The sequence below is a fragment of the Seriola lalandi genome, unplaced genomic scaffold (genome assembly GCF_002814215.2).
Source record: "Seriola lalandi dorsalis isolate HSWRI2012SDOR001 ecotype SW California unplaced genomic scaffold, Sedor1 jcf7180002054690, whole genome shotgun sequence".
Taxonomy (NCBI): domain Eukaryota; kingdom Metazoa; phylum Chordata; class Actinopteri; order Carangiformes; family Carangidae; genus Seriola; species Seriola lalandi.
In genome coordinates, this window is record NW_019525243.1 from 300,718 (window position 1) to 321,593 (window position 20,876).

A 20,876-nucleotide genomic window follows, 5' to 3' on the forward strand; every position below is an offset into this window, starting at 1 on the left:
TCTGCAGTAAGAAGGATTTAGTTTTCTTACTCTTTCCCCTTTTCTGTTTGTTACTTTTTGCCTTTCTCACCATACGGTAAAAGGAGTTTCTCTTCTAGGAAGCATTTATTTAAATACGGACTTCTGTGGCTTTGTTGTGGCTACAGACTTTGCCATTCCCTCATGAGCACACACTCCACAGTCTGGGACATGAAAATGCATGTTTTATGAATGAGTTCAGGCCTCTTGTGAATTCTTAAGTGCTGTGTGACATTTTGAGTGTAATCCCTGAACAGATGGGCTCTCCCAAAAATACACAGACACATGTGTGGGATATTCCTTTCAGAGTTTGCCAATACACTGCTCTTTAATTACTCAATTTGGTCTGCTTTTGAAGTCAGGGTTATTATGTGTTTGTGCTGGTTTGTTTCATGTGTCCACCTGCACTGTGTTGTTGCAGTCCACTTTAATGGATATTACTGCCTTGTCTACACAGGTGATCCCAAAGGACTACAAGACCATGACTGCCTTGGCCAAGGCCATCTCCAAGAATGTGCTGTTTGCTCACCTGGACGACAATGAGAGAAGGTACAAAACTTGACCCAGATAGATAAAAATGTATTGATCTCGTGAGGGAAACTGTCTTCTTAAATAGGTTTGCACAACATCCACTCTGATGATGTCTGCGACAACTATCCATATGTGTGTGTGTGTGTGGACTCTTGAGTGCATGTTTGTAAACTGATAAAATCATGAACAGGCCATTGTTCCAGTTGGGTGTATTGCCCTTGTGGCCACTGTGTGCCAGTGTTGCCTGTTTTGGGAGCATCTCAAGTCTGCGAAGACACCGACAAAGAGAGAGAAGGAGGGGTTAACATGGACAGATGTGGCAGAGGAGGAGGGGGATGCAGCAAAGGGTGGGTAAGGGGGCAACTGTATGTTTTGTGTGTTGCATTGCGTTGTGTTGTTGTTATGGTAACTTATGTGTATGTGTATCATGTTGTGAATTCAGATATGGGCGGAGGTACAGTGATACATTGCTCAGAAATCAACGATTCGCCATAGTCGTCTTAGAGAGAGGGATGCCAGTTCCCCCCCATCCCTCCCTTTTTCTTGCCATCTGCTCCTATTCATTGTTCTTTCACATTTCTCCTCTCTTCAACCATCCTCTCTCCATCCTTCCATCTGGCCCAGATCTCCACTGATGGCTAGATCTGGCTCTGACAGGGAAGGGGGTGTTGTGGGAAAAGCTCTCAGGTGGCTGGCGGTCCCGCCCGCCAGCCGGAATAGTGTTTCATTGCCGGGGAGAATCCATTATGTCCCATGGAGAGGAAAACACCGGAGCTTTCCTGTTGGCTAAAGCCTCCACGGACCAAACCCAAAACATACTCTTTCCAGTCTTTCGTCAGCTGACAATTTACCGTGCTCCCTTGGCACAGGCACGCAGACCTCTGATTGCACGTCAGAGCCTCTGAAGCAGCCCCGAGCAGAGAGCAACATGTGATAGATCCGGACAGTCTAAAAAACCATGTACTTGGGTGGCTGATGTGGCAGATTAGAATTACACCACAAAAATATGTGGCAGTAGACCATAAACCATCAGGTTTTAATGTACTCAAGGCCTTTTGGCATGCCAAGCTTTGTAATGGCGGTGTCGTCAGCCCATGAAACCATGCATGATGTAGAATTTATTCGACTGGCTGTCATGTTTGCTGTCTCGCTACACACAGCTAGCATCAGCCATTAATGCTGTGCACACAGGAATTCGTTGTTGTGGAATTTGTGGGTGAACATGCAGCTAGCAGCGCTGAAGGCTCTTACTTAGTGTCTGATTTGCTAGATTGTACAGGGACATGGCAGCTAGTTGGCTTTGCCTTTTTCCTCTAACTCTCTATTCCTCTCTCTGTCGCTCTCTCAGTCTTTCCCCCTCTTTTTGTTCTTCCTCACTCTTCACTTCAAGCTGATGATGCTGGACGGCTGGCTGCTTGGTTGGCTGGTGGCTTGGTCGCACTGCGGTTATGTTGCGGTTGTCGCGCCTGGAGCCCCTACAGATAGAAGTATATTGATATATGGCTAATGTGGTCCTCCAGCATGAATGAAAAACTCAACTGACACAACACAACAGAAAATTAAGCCGAATTCAGTTCTAGAGTAATAATTTTTGCTTATTCATGCCTTCTGTCATTGATATTGATGAAGTCACGCTATGATGTGCATTGGCTTCTTTATATGTGCTGAACTGTCAAGGACTGACGCACATTAGCAGATGGAGTTTGACTGCCAGATCTCTCTCTTCACATTTTGCTCTCTCTCTCTTTCTTGTGCTTCTCTCGTTCTGCAAACAGCTGGCCCTTTGGGTGATCAGATGTTCTTGCTGATGTGGTCTCATTGGGTGAAGAGGTAGTGACAGCTGACCGTTGCTCATTGACATCAGAGGGATGGGTCAATGCATACATCATTGGATGAGAGATAGTTACATGCAAAAAATTGCTTCTGACTAGTTTCTCTTGACTGCTAGTTGGTATTGGACTGTATGTTTTTTATTTTGTTCAATAATTGGCTTGAAGCATTCATAAAATGTCTATTTTTTGTTTGAGAGCTACGTGTGTGAGACAGACAGAGAAAAAACTGATGATAGCCGTGTGTGTGTGTGTTAGTGTGTGTGTGTGTGTGTGTGTGTGTGTGTGTGTGTGTCAAGGAAACATCTTGTGTGATTAGTCACTCACCAGTTATGTAAGCTGAACACCACACGATTTGTTCCCCCATTAGCACTATATTATGCTATCATCCCCTTCAGTAATGAGCACAATCGAAAACAATGAAGCCCTCTTTGTTTCCCCTTCTCTCTCCAGTGCTCTCCTTTTCCTCTCATCACTTTTTTTTGCAGCCCTCATTTATGCCTTGTTGTGTTACCCTCTCTCACCCCGTCTCTTGTTCATCATCTATCTCATCTTCTTAAGTAACTTATCTGCCTTTCTAGGAATCCAGGGAGGCTGCACTGGCTCTGTAAGCAGTGCATTTTTAGTGAGCTTTATAACAGACCCTTGTCAACATGGCCACTTTCTACTTTCTAATTTTCTTTTTTCCTGTTAAAAAGATTCTGTCTCTGCGGTAGTTATATATTGTACTGTGTTTGAGCATGTCTGTGGGAAGTTTTATTTTACAGCTCAATCCAGTCTTATACTCTAATTGGTAACAATCAAAATTAGTTTTCTATATTGTTCATGATTTATATCTTCCAGTGTAAAGACTAGGACTACCATAGAGTCAGATGTACAACTAAAAAAATATAAAACGTTTAGAACTTGGGTATAGTTAGTATCCATTTATCATTCCAATCCTTCACTTGCATATGATATTAGTAATAAATGGACTGCAAGTGTTGACTGTGTGTGACTTCATACGTGGTGTCCATATGGACACAGCTGGCACTGCAGGATTTAGAGGGTTTCCAGTAATTTCCTGGTAAATTAATTTAAATCCCTATTGAGACAGCTCTAGAGGATGGGCCAGTGATATACATCCTTGTTGCCTGCCTGACACATATCAGCCAAGTGCATGTGTGTAAAGAGAATCAACCGATTTTAGATTAGATTTGGTTCCAGTAATTCCAGTGTTAAAGCTACACCCCAAACACCCATATATATATATATATATATATATATACAGCATACATGTTTTTATATGGATGTATAATCACAGGAACAGGCCAGGCAGCAGAAAATTATCCATGAAGGTGTCATCAAGCAAAAGATTACTTGTTTTGAAAATGCGTGTTTCCTCAGCTTCCATTGTCAGCAATGTAAAAATGTCTGGGTTTATGTTCTGGGGTTAGTGAAAACAGAAAATAAAGAGGGACATTTAGAAGAAGAGCAAGGGCTCTTGTTTTTCTAACAAACTAAATTACCAAAGTACATTCTCTTTTTTCACTTTGTTGAAGTGCTTTTTTACCTGTGCACAGGTAAAGGTGAGAGACAAAGAGTGAAAGAGGCAGAGACAAATAAAACTTTACTTTACAAAGCCATAAAAAGTTAAAATCACAATTGCATATACTCATACAAAATGCAAACACACAGGAATACAATATACTATCTAGTAAAATACATAAGGAACAGAAATGGTACACAGATTACCCAAGTCTGTTTAAACAGGTAAGTCTTTAGCTTCTTTTAAAAAAAAAAAAAAAAAAAGCTGGATAGCTAGTCAGATATAAAACATTTTTGTATCTAATTATGAGAGATGTTACACACTTAAAAACTAAAAGTGGAATCGCTGCAACAGTGGATCGTGCATGTTCAGTCATGTACTTATACTGATAATACTGTAGTAAGTAATTCCAGGAAAGATTGTCTATGTTGGTTATCCATCATAGTTTCATATTTTGGATGGTATTATCATGAAACGGGTAAATTATCTTCTGTATGTTTTAACAAGGTCTTACATTTTACATGAACTCGGTGTTCCCTGCAGAAACTTTATACTCTTATTTCGCTTTTCTCTCTTCCTTAAAACTCAACTGGCGCACTCAACTTTCTGTCTAATGTGGTCAGGTGATTGAGTGAACAACACCATTTGTTTGCTAAAAATGTGGAATCCTTCCTGTTAAACAACATAAACAGTAGTTCTGATGGAGACTGAAAGGCCAAAGTTGTTAAGAGCTTCAGAAAAGACACCCTAACCCTAGCAATACGGCAGCCCATGTGGTTCAAAGGTAAGTAAACATACTCTATACACACACGTGCATGACAGGGATTACTCACTCCAAAGTTCTAAAACTCAAACTGGTCCTCACAATGTATAGCCATACAAGTGCACACACACACACACACACACACACACACACACACACACACACACACACGCAAGTACATTCTCAAGTATGCATGTCAGACTTTGTTCCCAGTGCGTCTGTTCCAGCTGGGAGCGTGGAGTCTTTGATTAACACACCATTCCATATGTCAAACTTTATGGCCTCAAACTTTCTGAGCTGCACCAGCCGTGTGTGTGTGTGTGTGTGTGTGTGTGTGTGTGTGTGTGCGTGTGTGTGTAGTCCATCTTTCCTCAGCTGCCTGGAAGTGAAACCTTAACACATTTTGCCTTCCAGATTTCAGCGAATCACTGTTTTTGCTTTGAATAGTATTTTTTTTTTTTCAAACACTTGGCAAGCTGAGGACATTACAGAAATAAAGACATCAAAGCACATATTTTTCTTGTACTAATGTTATTTAGGTTTATTCATCAAGACACACATAAATGTACCACTCATGCTTTGTACTATAACATACAGTGCAAAGATTGGAATAGTTTTTTTGTTTTTTTTTCCTGATAAAAGCAAAAGGAGGGAGGGAATGAACACATGCTGTACCATCAGGGGACAGTATCTCTGTGTGTTTATCTCTTTGACCTTGGCTGGACTCTTAACTAACATCTGAACTTCTGCCATGGTGTGGCTCTCAGCGGGCCACTGGGTGGACCTCCCTATTCGTCACCCATTAGCTGCCATAATGACCTCATTATGATATGCCTACACAAACAGACATACAAGCACACAAGATAAGCTGGGAACAGGTGTTTGATTTCATATTGTGCTGAGCCTGTGTTGCTAACACCCAAATCAACCTGCAACCACCTGTCTCAATACTGTAACCGTACAGTAGCTGTTATCATATCGACTGAAACTATTATCTCATCTTACCATCTGGATGTCTGATTATTCTGTTTTGGTTTCAGCTAACTTACAGCACTTAGATGATAGTTTTCAGATTACAGGCTTTGATAAGAAAATATCAGGAATGCTAACAAAGAATCAGATTATACACTTTTCCACCAATTTAGATATCTGGCTTCAATCAAACTGTCAAGTTTACAGGTTATTTTGTGTGTATATGCATGTGCACGTGTGCATGCACGTACAGCGTGTTTATCCAGGTGCGCCCTCAGATGAGATTTGCCAGCCTATCTCCCCACCACTTCCCACTGTTAAATGGTCATTGAAAACCAGTCTTTTAATATGGTCAACAGTAGCGCTATCGCCTGTTTAAACACACATTCCTGCAGTTCCTACTGTAATAGGGTTTCTTATCTAACTTCCTATTGAAGTGATACGAAAATGAAACTTGTGATAGCAGTAGACCATGTATGTGTTAATGTTGGCCTGTTTTTGTAAGTTTTTGTGCACACCTGTATAAATGACCTTGATGATCTCCCACTTTAGTATGTGTGAGTGCAGCAGTGGAGGGGAAGTAGTAAGGAACAGACACAGGAGCAATTCTTTGAGGTCACATTCAGTGAAAAATGAATTACAGAGGAAAAGGCCTCTGGGAAATCGGTCAGAGATGCATTTATCTTTCCCTTGACACAAACTAAACACTCACAAAGAGACACATGTATATATGCTCATCAAGTTGTATTCTCCTGTCCGCCTGCATTAATCTAATGCCCTCAGACCACAAAACACTCTCCTGGGGACAGTAGAGACACGAGAAGCCCTGCTCTCTGTATAACCATATAAATAGTCTGGCAGACACAGTGAAACCCTGTTTATCTCATTCCTTGAGCTGTCTTCGCAGAGTTTGAAAATATTCTAAAATAACATTGCCATCTGGTAAGAGGCGTTGTTAAATCTTTTCAGATCAAGAGCCAGTTGTAAATCAGGCAAATACTGGACTTCATCCTTGATATGTAGAGAAAGTGAACCGCAAAAACTAGAAAATACAATAAAATAGGATAATAATCTAAAATAAGCCAATTGTATATGATTCCATAAGAAACAACATTCAGTAGAACAATAAAAAGGAGAAAAATGGATTGTAAAGAAGTAGTGCTTACTGCATCCTGCCTGCTTTAATCCTCTAATTAACAAGCAGAGTAATTAGTTGATGAAGTGACTGATTAGTTGACCTCTGACCCCTAAACTCTGACCTCTACACCTTCCCCACTAGCCCCTGCCGATGGACGGGGAACATCTTTATTCTACTGGCACTCTTTTTCTGTGTGTGGTGCTTGAAGAGGTGCAAGAACAACAATAAATGAATCAGCGAGCGACAGAAAAGTTAAATAAACAAACAGCAGTGAAGGGAAAGACACTGAAACTGCCTGAGAGAGATCTGTGTTGTCTCGTGTTCCAGCGGAAGTTTATCTAGGACCCATGCGAAGGAACAAGACAACAAAGAGGATGCAGTGTGAGATAGCGTGCTGTGAAGCCATATCAGGTGAACACAGCTCTCATCATCATATCTGATAGCTCGCTCATTTGAATCAGGCTCCGTATCAATAGATGTACGACTCGCATCTATTGTGCTCCAGCGAATGAGTTCATACTTGAAACAGATACGCTCTTGCTGAAATGAACAGTACAGGCAGTATGGGTTTTGTGATGCAGCCACACACTACCTACATTGACATCCGCATGGACACAGTGACACTCTGTGTTGTTACCATATAGCAGCCCCTAGGGGGTGTTTTTGCCACACACAGATAATACTGATATTAACTATCACTTGAGTCATTGCTTCTGCTAGGAAATACATGTATAATATTATATATTATGTACTTGTTTGTATATACATGTACATACAAACAAGTACATATTATGCCCAAGATTATAGTATGCCTGTTGGCATACACACTTGTACACTTGTATACTTGTGTTAGGTGACCCCCTGCAGACTGTGATTCCTGGCAGCACACTGAGCAGGGGAAAAAGGATATAGTGGTACTGAATAGCAGGGTGGGTTGCTGGGAGTCTTCTTCCAGCCAAATCTCTTTTAGGATGAGGACTATTGTGGAGTTGTGTGTGTGTGCGTGTGTGCGTGTGTGTGTGTGTGTGTGTGTGTGTGTGTGTGTGTGTGTGTGTGCGTGTGTTGGCTTTACAGTTATTTGTGTGTCTTTTCCTGTCATTGAGAGGACCTGTTTCTCTGTGTGTTCAGGTGGAAGAGTTGTGAGGATGTTTGACTGCATATATGATTAGTATTTTATGGTGGGCTTTGTAATAAGAGCCGTCTGCAGCATGAACAAATTAGCAGGTTTGTGTTGTGCGTTGTTTAGCCTGTTTGTTTGCAGTTGTGTTTGTGTTTCCTGTCTTACTGATTCCCTCTATGACCCTCTGTGTTCTCATCCCTGTTCTTCCTGAGAGCCTGGTGGTCCTCTTTTTCCCCTTTTCAGAATTCACTACTTTCTCTCTCTCTTTCTCTTCCTGTCTTTCTCCCTCTCTCAGTCATGCAGGCTCATTCCCATCTACATCCACACTCACATCCAGTCCCTCCCCCACATTCATGTGTAGTCTTCTCCCTCTGTCCCCTGCATGGCTTTGTGCTGCTGCCACAATGCCAGGGGCCAGGCGATGAGGTCACTCTCCACAGGAGAGCTGCAGGCCTGACTGAACCTCGACCATCCCCACAACCACCCAGTGCACAGAGGACTAACAGGCCAACAAGCTCACCTCCCCCAGCACATCACGTCTTCGCCTCCGCTCAGCAACTTCACCTTTATGGCCAAGCAAACCACAGGGCACGCACACAAACATATCATTTTTTACGAAGTTCATATCAGCCAGGCTGCATTCTTGCAAGCCAGTGCAGATAACCACAGTCATACATGCACATCAACAAGCGCACACACATATGCAGAAAACACACAGTTAAACACGCACACAATTGCACAGATAGCTGGAAACTTTTGTCCTCTCTCATACCCTCTGCTGTGTTTCAACCTGTCCCCAGCTGCCTCTTCCGCCCCCTGTCATCTTTCTCCATCCTTCCCTCCATCCATTCCTCCATCCAGTTCTTCGTAAAGTAATGAGTCATGTAGTAGTGTTAGTGTCTGGAGTCCTTTAAAGAACTCTGTATTCCCTCCAAAATGTACCCTAGAGTCTGTGCAGGACAGTTTTCCAGCTAACTATGATTCATCCCTGCCTTTTCAGCTGCTTATACCATCAGTGTCAGAGTGTGTGTTAGTGTCTGTGTGCATTTGCTTGTGTGGGCATGTATGTAGATAAGTTTGTGTATGTGTATGCAGGTAGCTGTATGCAAGATGTTTGCTTGATGCACATTAAGTGTCAAAAAAAGTGGCATGTGAATATGTGCCTCTGTATGTGTACACATGTACAATGCATGTGAATGTTTTTCTTGCAGTAAACAGGAAAAGGGAGAGAAACCAGCCTCCGTTTTGGATCAGAACAGCAGTTAGATCAAATATCTGCAGTGGGAGAAGTAGTGAATCACCTCACTCTCAACTAACAAAATGGCTCTCAAAAATACTTGGACTACTGAGAGAGTGAAAGTCAAGTGTTGTGAAAAAGAGTATTAAAAACTGTTAACACTTGTAGGCTGAGACACCTGTGTGCATGTCCAGTAGTATATGGGTAGGGTGTGACTTAGGGCATTTGTGATCGTGGTCAGTGTCACGTTTCATTTCATGTGAATGAATATTTAGGGTAAACTTGCGAGTGTGCATGGCAGTGACTTCCTAACCAGTATTTGCCCCTGCTGTGAGGACATGATGTTCCTGCAACCCTTCAGTGCCTTTATAGCTCAGCCAAGCCCAAAGCACAACCCACACACTGACCACCACACATTAGCCGAGGACAGAGCAGCCCAGCGCCCTATAAAATAGCCTGGGTTGGCCCATGGCCTCCTATTGTATACATCCCGTTTGCTTTGTCTATGCTACTGTGATAGGTTCCAGTGCACAGGCACAGACAACAGTCTTGTTATAGCGTGTTAATTCTCCCATGACCTCCTCATTGGTTTGTTGGTGTCACTCTGGTTGCGTTTCATTTAGATTAGAGGCGCTCAGACCATTTCCAAACTTGATAAGGCTCAATATGTGACGTCTCATGGAGTTTCTGTCGTAGATTTTAGGCCATCATAGAGCATTGAGACTTTTAAGTAATAGTTTAGTAAAAGTTGCTAGACTAATGATGTTTTCCATGGCTGAGCAATCTATTGTATTAAAATTTACTATTTTCGTTCACATCACTGTGAAAATGTAGTACATGACAGTGACTCTGCTGTATTTGCATTTGGAGGGAGGTATATTGCATCTCGCCAAGCACTCCTAATTTACTCCATCAACAACTTGCAAGATTGTGTTACACCACATTATGAAGAGTGTAGAGGCACATCTTTTATTGATTTTAACATCTTTTCTCTTTCACTTTTGATTTTTATTAGGAATGGGAACCTCCAAGTTAAATGAGCCTTTTGACATGATCTGCTTCTTTTTTCATGAATTCAGGTCTTTGTAACCAAAGGAATGAGCTTTTTTTGACTGTCAAGCCATGTGGAAGTCTGATACTAACTAGATTAACTTCTTGCTTCTCAAAATCCTCAGTTTAGCCTGTTTGGATGAACATCTCACAATTTGTGGGCAATAAAACGTCCCTCAGTTCTTGATCTGTGTTGGAAAAAGGCCCAGACCTTATTTCTGTGAATCGTTTCAAACTGGAACGAAACCTTCAGCCATCTTTGAGGGGGATCGAATAGTTTGACGACCTAACGCAGGAGCACAGAACATTTTAAAAGCTCTTACAGACAAAGAAAATACTAAATAAATATACTTGTTTAAAATACATTTCCTAAGAAGTGTGATCGAAACTGGTACTAGCAGTTTTGAGTTGGAAAATTTTATTGTTTCCAGAATTGAGAAGCCCTTGCAAATTATAAGTTGGTGAAACAGTTAAATGAGGTGAGTTTGCTAGCTAGCAATTTGCTAACATTAGGGCATTCCATGGTGTTAGCACATTATTCACAAGGTGCTAGTTGGTTGCTCAACACGGTCAAGGTCTGCAGGCGGTGTGTCTGATGAAGCTGTCTGTTTACAGCAGGGAAGGCCTTACGTCAGTCAGATGTCAGCTATTGAATGTCAACTATTTCTCTCTCCTCCATGCACCCAGTACACCTATTACCTCACTGCCCAGAGCGCTGGTTGATGAGGTTGTACACACAAAGACACAGACACACAAGTATGGTATACAGTTTTAGCCTTTAGCAGTTTTACAGCGGATACCTCCTCCTTCACTTCACTCCATCGAATCATCCTTCTCTCCCTCTTCCTCAGGAACCTCGGGCTTTTCGGAATTTTCTCTCCGTCTCAATTTCTGCATTTTTATCTTTGTGTTTGATCGTGCACGTATAATGTGCCTTGTTGTGTAAACACGTCTCAGTTTTAAACCCCAACAAAGGACAATTTGTGTCCTGATCTGCTTCTCAAATGCTTATCTTGTCCTAGCGCTTGTCTTCTGCAAGGTGGGAATAAGGAAGGGAGGGAGGGAGGGGAGGGCGGAGGAGAGAGAGGAGAGGAAAAGACATGCCTGCGGGACAGCGGCATGTCTTTTGATGTTTAGCAACGTGTCAGGATATGTGCGTCGTGTGCGTGCATGTGCGTGCATGCGTATGTGTGTGTGTGTGTGTGTGTGTGTGTGTGTTTGTGTGTGTGTGTGTGTGTGTGTGTGTGTTTGTGTGTGTGAAAGAGCAAGAGAGGGAGGGAAAAGAGAGAGAGGCACAATTCTTGGCACTTCTACACAATATGAAGGCTTATTTAAAGAAAGATGTATTTTTTATACAATATATTTGTGTGCATTCAGGGGAATTTACTCCTTTTGTCTCTCTGTCTGTCTCTTTCCGTCTCTCCAGTGACATGTCCCCTGTAGACACATCAGAGAGGTAGAGGCTTAGTCCTGTCAGGGCCTGATTTAGCCTGACCCTTTTTCCCTCTTAAGTGGAGGAAGAGCTCTCTTTTCCTGCCCTGGGGCAACAAACAATGGAGACAGTGGGCATTAAGAAAGTGTGAAAATGCATTGAGTACTGGAAATATGATCTAGAGAGACAACATGGAGAAAACAAGTTAAAATAAGCAGAAGAAAAATACGTTTTAGTAAAGATAATCATCAGTACAGCAGCATAATCAGTATACAAAGCAGATGTGAGAAGGGAAAGGGAAAGAAGGGGATATGCAGCAGGGTTGGACATGGTTGTGATACTTTTAAACTGACATCACGGCCGCCTCAGCAGGTGGTGTGTGTTAGATCATCAGGTAGGCCTGTAAAACGGCCTTGTCACGCGTAATACACACAGTAGTCTGAACAGAGGAGAGCAGGGAGCCTCTATCCTCGTCACCAGAAGGACAGCAATGTAGTCTGAGGTTTAGATGCATGTTATTTTTTTTATACCTTTTACTTTCCAGCTGAAATGTTAAAATCTGTTTATGGACATGATGGAGGAGAGAAGGAGAAAATACATTAGATATGGAACCACACGTTTCTTGCAACCTTAGCCAACTGTAATGTTTTACTTGTGCTTTGCCTGGAAAATTTATTCAGCTATTCTCTGCAGTAACATATAAATAATCCCATTATTTGAAGATCAAAGGGTTCTGATGTAGCATATATTTACAATCAAGATACTGTGTCAAAGTCTGATGTTTGTTCTTCGTCCTGTAACACATCCTCATTCCTCCTCACATCCTCCTATCAGCCGCTCGTCCTCTCTCACTCTTTTCCTCCTCAGACTGGTCCTTTCTTCCGCTGCCATGCAACTCTGCCTCTCACCTCCCTGATGCCAACCAGGATGTGTATACTTGTGTGTGTGCGTGTGTGTTGCGTGTGGGTATGTTCCAAGCAGTAGTCACAGCAGAGGAATGAGACTGTATGACCTGCAGATCATTATCATTGCCACTGTTAAAACTGTTGGAAATGCTTGTAAAATTGCTTCTTCTTTTTTTTTTAAGCTCACATATGTGAGTGTGATTGTTTATGTGTTTGTTTGTCTGTTTATGCATAAGTGTGAACAGAGTGTTGATTAAGCTCAGTCTGGTAGAAGCCCTAAGCTGTCTGGTATTCACAGCATCAGCTGGCTGCTTCTCAACAGCGCTGGAATATGCTCAATTAAATCCCTTTCTCTTTATATTTTACTGTCTGTCTCTGTTTCTACTTTTCCTCACTTCCTAGCCTTCCTATTGCCATGCCAGCGACACAACAGTGCGAGGAAACGACTGGTGCTACAGTAGGTGCTCGGCATGGTGTGGAGGGGAAGTTGGCACTGGCAGGCTAGCAGGGTCCAAGGTGCTGTTTAGGTGGCTGTTCAGCCTGATATTTTATCTGAGGACTGCTGCTTTAATTAGGCTCCAAGGTTTCAGGAAAGCTACTGTGTCAGTTAGTCTTTCCTCCAGATCGGTCATCTCTCCCTGCAAGGTGTTGGTTGTTTGAATAATTGGCAGTATTTGTTTTTGGGGCAGCTGTAAAGTATATTATCTAACTGCCTTGGCTACATCATTAGTGTAGCTACTGTTTACCATGGAGCAGTCACAGCAGGAACGAGGCTCCTGGATTTATTCATTCATTTGGTCATCTTACATTTTGAAACACTGCTGGTCAGATATTGACAAAAACATTTTTTGTCAATTTGGCAGCTCTCTGCTCGGCTTCATCCTGCTACATTTAATTGGACAAATTCACCACTTGCTCAGCTGCCAGTGACCTTTGAGTCTGATTTTCAAACTTGAAAACGAAGGCAGCTGTTTCAGCAATATAGACTTTTCACCTAGATCTGTTTCTGAATAATCTGAGCTGAGAAACAGAATAATTGCTGAATTTTATATTAACAACAGCAACTGCAGTGTAAATATTAATGAAGCGTAGGAGGTGGCAAGTCAAATCATCAACTACGTTCCCCATACTTTGCTGACTGGTCCGATATGTATCTGACCAGGCTGAATCAGTTCTCCAGACATCTCTAAGCAAAACAATGAGCTTGCAAGGTGTAGTCAGGCTAGAAAACGATGCATCACTGTTTTAACGTGTAAAAATACCTATTGGACCAAGTCGATGCTGCAGTTTTCTTGTAATGATCCATGTCACCCAGTCATGTGCAACATGAAATTGGGGATAGGGCAAACGAAGGGAAAATTGGCACTTCACCAATGCCCTTGTGATCTTTCAAACTCATAGGACCTGGAAATGTTCTCTCAGGTGGTCTGATCATTTCAGGACGTATGAATGACACTATTTCCTTTAGCAGGTTTTGGCAGCATTGCACAGGCCACACAGATCAGCAGCAAAAACGCAGCGGCCCTCAGGTGCTTCAGTCCTGCAGTGCATATATGTTTAGACACACGTCTACACTTTGAGGCAACAGGATGCATCCAGGTTTACACCCCTTATAAACCCACCAGGGCCAGGTGTGTGGGTTTAACACAGTGTGCTCCCTGCCCTCTGTTGGTTTTAAATACAACTTCCAACATTTAATCACACAGCTTACTCTAAGTGGACCTCTTTAGACCTCCACGTATGCAAACGTTAGCCCCCATTAGATCTTTGAGACCAAAATATCAGTCCAAAGTGCTCTTAAATTCTATTAAGGATTTAAAAAGTCTTCAGTGTGTAATAGCCCATTGTAAAGTAAAAGAACACTAAATGTGTTTTGGAGCTTATGATGTTTATCAGACGTGGAGTTTTAGAGCCCTGAGGACTACATCCAACGGCAGATTGGGAAAAAGCCAGTTGAGTTTTAGAAAAGTGAGGGTTCTGTTTCTCCTCGCCTGGCTGTGGCCCCTCTCTCTCCTCCCATATTGCTGAGCATCTCTAAGTGGTCATTGCCACTAGCCGTAAACTGTTATGTCCACCTGTTAACTTCCAGGACCACCTCTGTGCTGCATGGTTGCCTGTACACTCTGTATAGGCCATTTCACATCAGCCCAGACAAAGACAGGGACTTTGTAAAATCATTCAAATAAGTTCATAACAGAATGCAATAAAACACTATGGTGTGCAAGAACTTAAATGAAATAGTTAACGAGAAATGTTATCATTATCAACTTGACACAATAAAATGTGAACTCGCATAAACAGGAATTATTCTGTCAGTATGGGATTGCACTGTCTGATGTGTGATTGCTGTTGGAAGTGATCTGAAGTTTAGCTCAGAAATATGCCCAGCTGTGCTTTAAATCATTAAACCACAAAATCTAAAAACCTAAAATAATTACTGGATAGTCTCATCATTTGGCATCTGCAAAAATCATACTGCAGCTGTAGTCTTATTATGAAATACAGTATATCGCCCCGTTCTATTCAAGGTGAACATGGAAGTTTTGAAAGTGGTTGTGATTTGGTGGTATGAGGGGATCTTTGTGGTGTGTCCCTACCAAGTAAGACACAACACACACAGACTTTTGAGGCCGACGTGAAGAAATGGGCAGCAGCTGGCATGGCCCGGTCCCTCCGTTTTTCTCTGGGCCTCCAGGGAGAGACAGGGCGCGTGCCAAGAGCTTTCATGTCATAAATATCTTCACTGAACGCTTCAGTGCTTTATAATTACACCTCTTTCATCTCCCCCATTTCTCTCTCTCTCACTCACACTCTCATACTACAGCCTGCTGTCATTGGTGTGTGTGTGTGTCTGCCTCCATGTGAGTGCATCAATGTGTGTATATGTACATAGCAGTTTATGTAATTTGATGGTATTAAAAAAACAAATGTCATTGCATTCACACTAACAGAGCTCAGTGGGGTGAGTTGGTTGTTCCGTGTGAGTAACTTTGGCTGTGGTTGTTGGTTGTGCTCTACTTTAAACTCTGGACATTAAACTGCACAGCACTTAGTCAGCCTCATAAAGCTGTTTTCCATCTTACTGTGATATACCCATAATGAGTCACACAACAGGCTAGTAAACAATTGTTCCTCTGTCATCAGTGAAAATCGAATTCATGTCTGCATGCTCATTTTTGTGAGTTTGCTTGTGCTTCTTTACGCATTATGCTGACTAATTACAACTCCTCACGTTGCAGCCAAACAAAAAGCAGTACTGCAGTATATGTTATTCACAGAAACTTTTTGCTTTAGTGAAAGTTGTTGAGTTGTTGTTCTGCAGTCTTCCAAGAGCTTTTAAATCTACGTACGTTTCAGTTTAAGTGTGCAGCATTAATTCTGTTTAACATTCCCAGTCACTGAGGTGTTGGGAACCAAAGCCAACAGGACTCCTTAAAACATAATATCAGCCACATTTCCGTCTCATGGCTAATTCATTATTACTTTGGCATCTTAGTGGCCTCAAGATGTGTAACAAGTATCATGCAAATAAGAGGTGAAACCTTTTTTACCCTCAGAGGTGTAAGTTAGGGTATGATTCTCCGTTCTTAGGTTTTTCTGTCCTTTGACAGATTATTGTAACCTCTTATAATGCGCCTGGAGGGTGATCACAATTTCACCCTGCTGCCTTTGTTAGCCCACAAAACTTCACAACTTCACTTCTTTTTTTCTGCTGAAGCTAGCATGCTAACCAGCCATCTCTGGCCATCTCGTCACTTTCCGATACTAATTCACCGTAACCTCCAATCTGAAGAAGCAGCGCTGTTCAGAGGGCGTAATATATCCTCTTGTATTGTAAACGCAATGATGGCTAAAGCTCTTGGCAAGCAACCATCACCACTATCTGCTCCTGGCACAAAACCATATTCGGAGGCAGAGAAAACCTGCAAAAGTAGCCCGTTAAAACATATTATATGAATTGTGTGTATTGGGGTCCTCAGGCCATTACTTATATCATGGATTTGTGGCAATTTGCAAAACAAAGACTATTGTTCTGTTTTCAGCAATCTGAATCACTTTCAACTGTGGTAGTGAAAATTAATCCTTCAAGCACTTGCGGCATGAATACTGTGCCAGCCAGACCAGTGGCACACAGCTTGGAGAGCTGTGAAGTTCCCATATGCGGTGCAGTTGTTGATTATTTTAGTTATTGCAAAACCTCTTCCACCCAGACGGAGTGAGCACTCTGGATGGGTTCTCAATGAAGGACTTGTGTAACTCAACATTATGTGGCCCATTAAGAAACACAAAGACATGGCGGCACGCCGTGCTGTGAAAGAGCCCTTTGGTGTTAATGGCATAATGGCAGTGCTGTGTATAGAGGTCGTAATATAAGAGATAAGATGTCTGCTTCTGAACAAATAAACAGCTGTGTTGTAGGAGAGATTAAGAAGAAGGAGGGAAGAAGTGAGAGAGAAACACCATCAATGCCAACCAGGAAGAACAACAAGCAGTCCAGCTACAACAAGCAAGCCTGATTTTATTTCATTAATGACTGAAATCCCCCAAGCTAACCACGTCTTTATGGGTGTTTGAGAACAATAATAGCCTGTTGCTGTGTTGTTGTGTGCATGTGTGTAAAAACAGAGTGAAGGAGCACATAAAATTTTCCTGTCATTCCCGCACAAACACACACACATGCATGCATACACACATTCACACTTGTGGCAGCTACATTTTAGTGAAGGTCTTTCTTGCACTTTTTTTTTTTTTGCTTGTTTTCAAAAACCAGTTTCATGATGAGAACAGCACAATACAATGCAGGGCGTTACATGAAGGTGTCTCTTCTTTCTAATTGTATCCATTTTGAGGATGATTCTACCCATGACTTCATCTTTTGGCATCATTTGTTCTTCCTTTGAACATAAAACTGCTGGTTCATTGCTGTGATAGTGACTCATATTATTATAGAAGTGCCATTATCTCTAGCTGCTACTTCCTGTGCTGCAAAAGAGCACAATGGGCTATGTACTGTCTATGTGATGTCATCTGTACCAAGACTGTGTGTGCACAGGGGGATAGATTGTAAGGATTTCAAATAAGATCAGCATGATGTCAGCAAGGAGAATATGAAAGTAATTATTAACTGGGTATTTACATGGATGCGATTTTGCAATGTTTGGTCTGTGTTCTTGCATGCATGTGTACCACTGAGTGTGTGTGTGTGTGTGTGTGTGTGTGTGTGTGTGTGTGTGTGTGTGTGTGTGTGTGTGTGTGTGAAGGCACATACACGTGGGTTTCAGGGAAGTATCTCCACATATCTCAACCATGACAGAAGCTTTGTCCCTCTCCATAGGGTGGAGGTGAACTTCCTAGCCCCCTCGGAGTCTGCAGGGTCTCTCTGTCTCTTTCTCTCTTTTCTGCCTGTCTCTGTCAGAACAGCACATCCATTGTTAGCCTTCTCCCTTTTCATAAGGTCAGTGGGGCTACAGGTAGCGGAAAGGACAAGATTAATCACTTCATCTGGGAAAGGCAGGGAGGGGGCGATAGACCGAGAGATGGGAGAAATAGGTGGGGCAGGGGGAGAATTAGAGGGAAGAAAGGGGTAATTGAGAGGGGAGAGGAAGAGAAAAAGTGATCGAGAACAGACAGGGAGGAAGTTGGAGATGAAGAAAGGGAAAGAGAGACAGGTAGAAATGAGAGGAAGTAATTACCTGCATAAGTGTCTTTGTTGTGCTCACTGATGCATCCAACGAGAGGCAGGGCATGGAAAAGAGAGGTGGTCAAGGGTAATTACCTAAACACAGGTTTGTTTGCCTTTGATCCGCTCACTATGACTGCGTAGCTCAGTCTCGAACATCCTACTAGCTGCGTGATGCATCATCATCAAGTTGACAAGAGATGAGACATAACTTATGACACAAAACTTTAAGTACCTGTTTTTTTTTTCTTGGCATTCTTACTCTGTTCTCATGCTGTTGGTAATTATTTTCATAAACCACATATTATTAGCTGTACGTGACCTGAAACCCATTGCTCTGAAGCTCCCTGAATAAACAGACTCCATGCCGAGCACAGGTGGTCACAGATGTGTGGAGGGTTGAGGCCACTCCTGCAGATGTTGCACTGACTAATCACCATCAAAGAGAGTTTGAGTTTGCGTGTCATATGAGAGTGCCAGTGTGTGTGTTTTTCATCACAAATGCCCGGTGCTTAAATATGTTGTTCTTACAAGTGTGTGTTTATGTGTGTGTGTGTGTGTGTGTGTGTGTGTGTGTGTGTGTGTGTGTGTGTGTGTGTGTGTGTGTGTATGCACCACGTGTATGCACTGGAGGTTTAATCATACATGAGAGTACCTAAGTGTGTCTGTGCATCTTTTAGCTCGTGTTTGTACACTTCAAAGAGTGAATGTGTTTTTTGTACGTGTGTGTGTGTGTGTGTGTGTGTGTGTGTGTGTGTGTGTGTGTGTGTCGTTGAGGACATGTGAGTCACTGGCCAGCTGCACCGCACAGGGCCTACCTGTGGGTGAAGCTGGCCAGAATCCACCTTCTTAAGTCTGCTCTTTATTCAGTGTCACATAAACAAATACCAGCAGGGTCCGTTCACCTCCAAATCACTCAATAACATCGTCAGATCTCTCCCCAGCATCTGTTGACCTGCAATTTTTTTTTTACCGGGGAGGTTCAAGTAAAGCAACACTTTTATGTGCAAGGTGTGTTTGGCTGTGTAACCCTTTTCATTTCCAAGTGCTGCATAGTCTAGCGTACTGTCATGAGCACAGACATATTCAACACCCACACATTATTTTGTACGAACCTGTGTGTTTTCATAGGCAGTATATACTTCGACTCACATTCAGCGACATACACACTCACACAGACACACAACCAAGAATGGGCTCAAACTTGCCCCACGTTCACTCAGCAGGTCTCGTATGTCTTTGATATGCCTGACCCTCTTTTATTGTTTTTTCTATATTTCTCTATAAGACGGGTGGTATGCAACTGATTAGATAGATAAATATACCCCGAAGGTGTGAGACGGGCAGAGAGGAGGAGAGGAAGGATACTGACTTTTCTCTTGTCCCAACACATCCCAGCAGTGGATCTTTAATCTGCTGAGCCTTCATACATTTAAACGGCTCGATTAGGAACAGTCTAACAGGCACTTTCCCTTCCGGGCTGAAACAGAAATTAAGTGCTTAGGCACAGCCATCGTTTTGTTTGTTTTCGCAGCTCTTCTTTTAGAAGATACACTGAGTGATACAGGCTGTGATCATGTTGTCTAACAACACAAAGTCATGATTAAACCTATGCGCCATACTAATACAATGTACAGATGCAGGGAAAGTGAGTGAAGCCTTGTAATGGTGATTTATTTGGTGATAATATTTTCTTATGTTTTGTAATTGCATTTACCAAGTGGCCTGTGTTTGTTGTTTATGATGGTTTCAACTGAGGATTGTGGGTGTTTTGTTGGATGTGGTGATGATGATGGAGAAATCAGTTGTGTACTCGTCCAGGTGGGTGTGTTTCATGCAAGTTTGCGTGTGTGCGTGTGTGCGTGTGTGTGTGTGTGTGTGTGTTGGGGTCATCCAGAGTTCCCAGGTCCGTATCTTTGGCTGATAGAGTGGACACAGTGATGACGGCTGCTCTGTCATTTCCATCATGCCGCTCTTCCATGGAACAAACTCTTGTGTGTGTACTGTACGTTTGTGTGTTAGAGTGAGCAAACAGTTCCAAGAACTGCTGTGTTATGTACCATAATAGCAGGTATGTTAGTAATAACCATGTTCTCCCTCTCTCGTTCCTTCCCTTTTCTTCCTCTACCTTTTTGTCTTTTTCTTTCCCAGTGACATATTTGATGCCATGTTCCCGGTCACTCACATTGCAGGAGAAACAGTCATCCAGCAAGGTATGTATAAATGTTTTGTTCAGGTTAATTTATGCAGTCAACTATAAAGTATTTTATTGTTGTTGAAACTCTATTTTTCATAGAGCTCTCCGCTTGAATATAATAAATTAAAAATAATAAATTATCGGCAGTTTTGCTTGGGGAAAATAAAGCCTAAAATCATCACACAATCAGAATAAAGTGGAGGAGTGAATTCCCTGCTAATAAGCACTGATGATAGATATTGAAACAGATACTGAAGATATTGATATTAAAGGAAGTGTTGTGACAACTCTGATTTTTTCCGTTACATTGCATTGGCATATATTTGATCCACTCAGCCACTTGAAAAGGAAACAATTAAGATGCTGTTCTCACTGATTACCTTTGATGGATTTATCTCAAAGAATGCATGTATTGCATTGCCACTAAGACTCACGTTCACTTAATCCTGTTACACCCAGGTTTCCCTCCCTTTTCC

General features: G+C 42.2%; 1 protein-coding gene across 1 annotated transcript in view; it reads left to right on the forward strand.

Annotated features, from left to right (window-relative positions):
• The window catches only part of prkar1b (protein kinase, cAMP-dependent, regulatory, type I, beta), a 63,783-nt gene that overhangs the window by 18,218 nt on the left and 24,689 nt on the right, over positions 1-20,876 (forward strand). The window contains exons 4-5 of the mRNA XM_023423312.2: positions 476-567; positions 20,355-20,416. Of these exons, the coding sequence (XP_023279080.1) occupies positions 476-567; positions 20,355-20,416 (154 nt within the window). The remainder of the gene's footprint in view (positions 1-475; positions 568-20,354; positions 20,417-20,876) is intronic.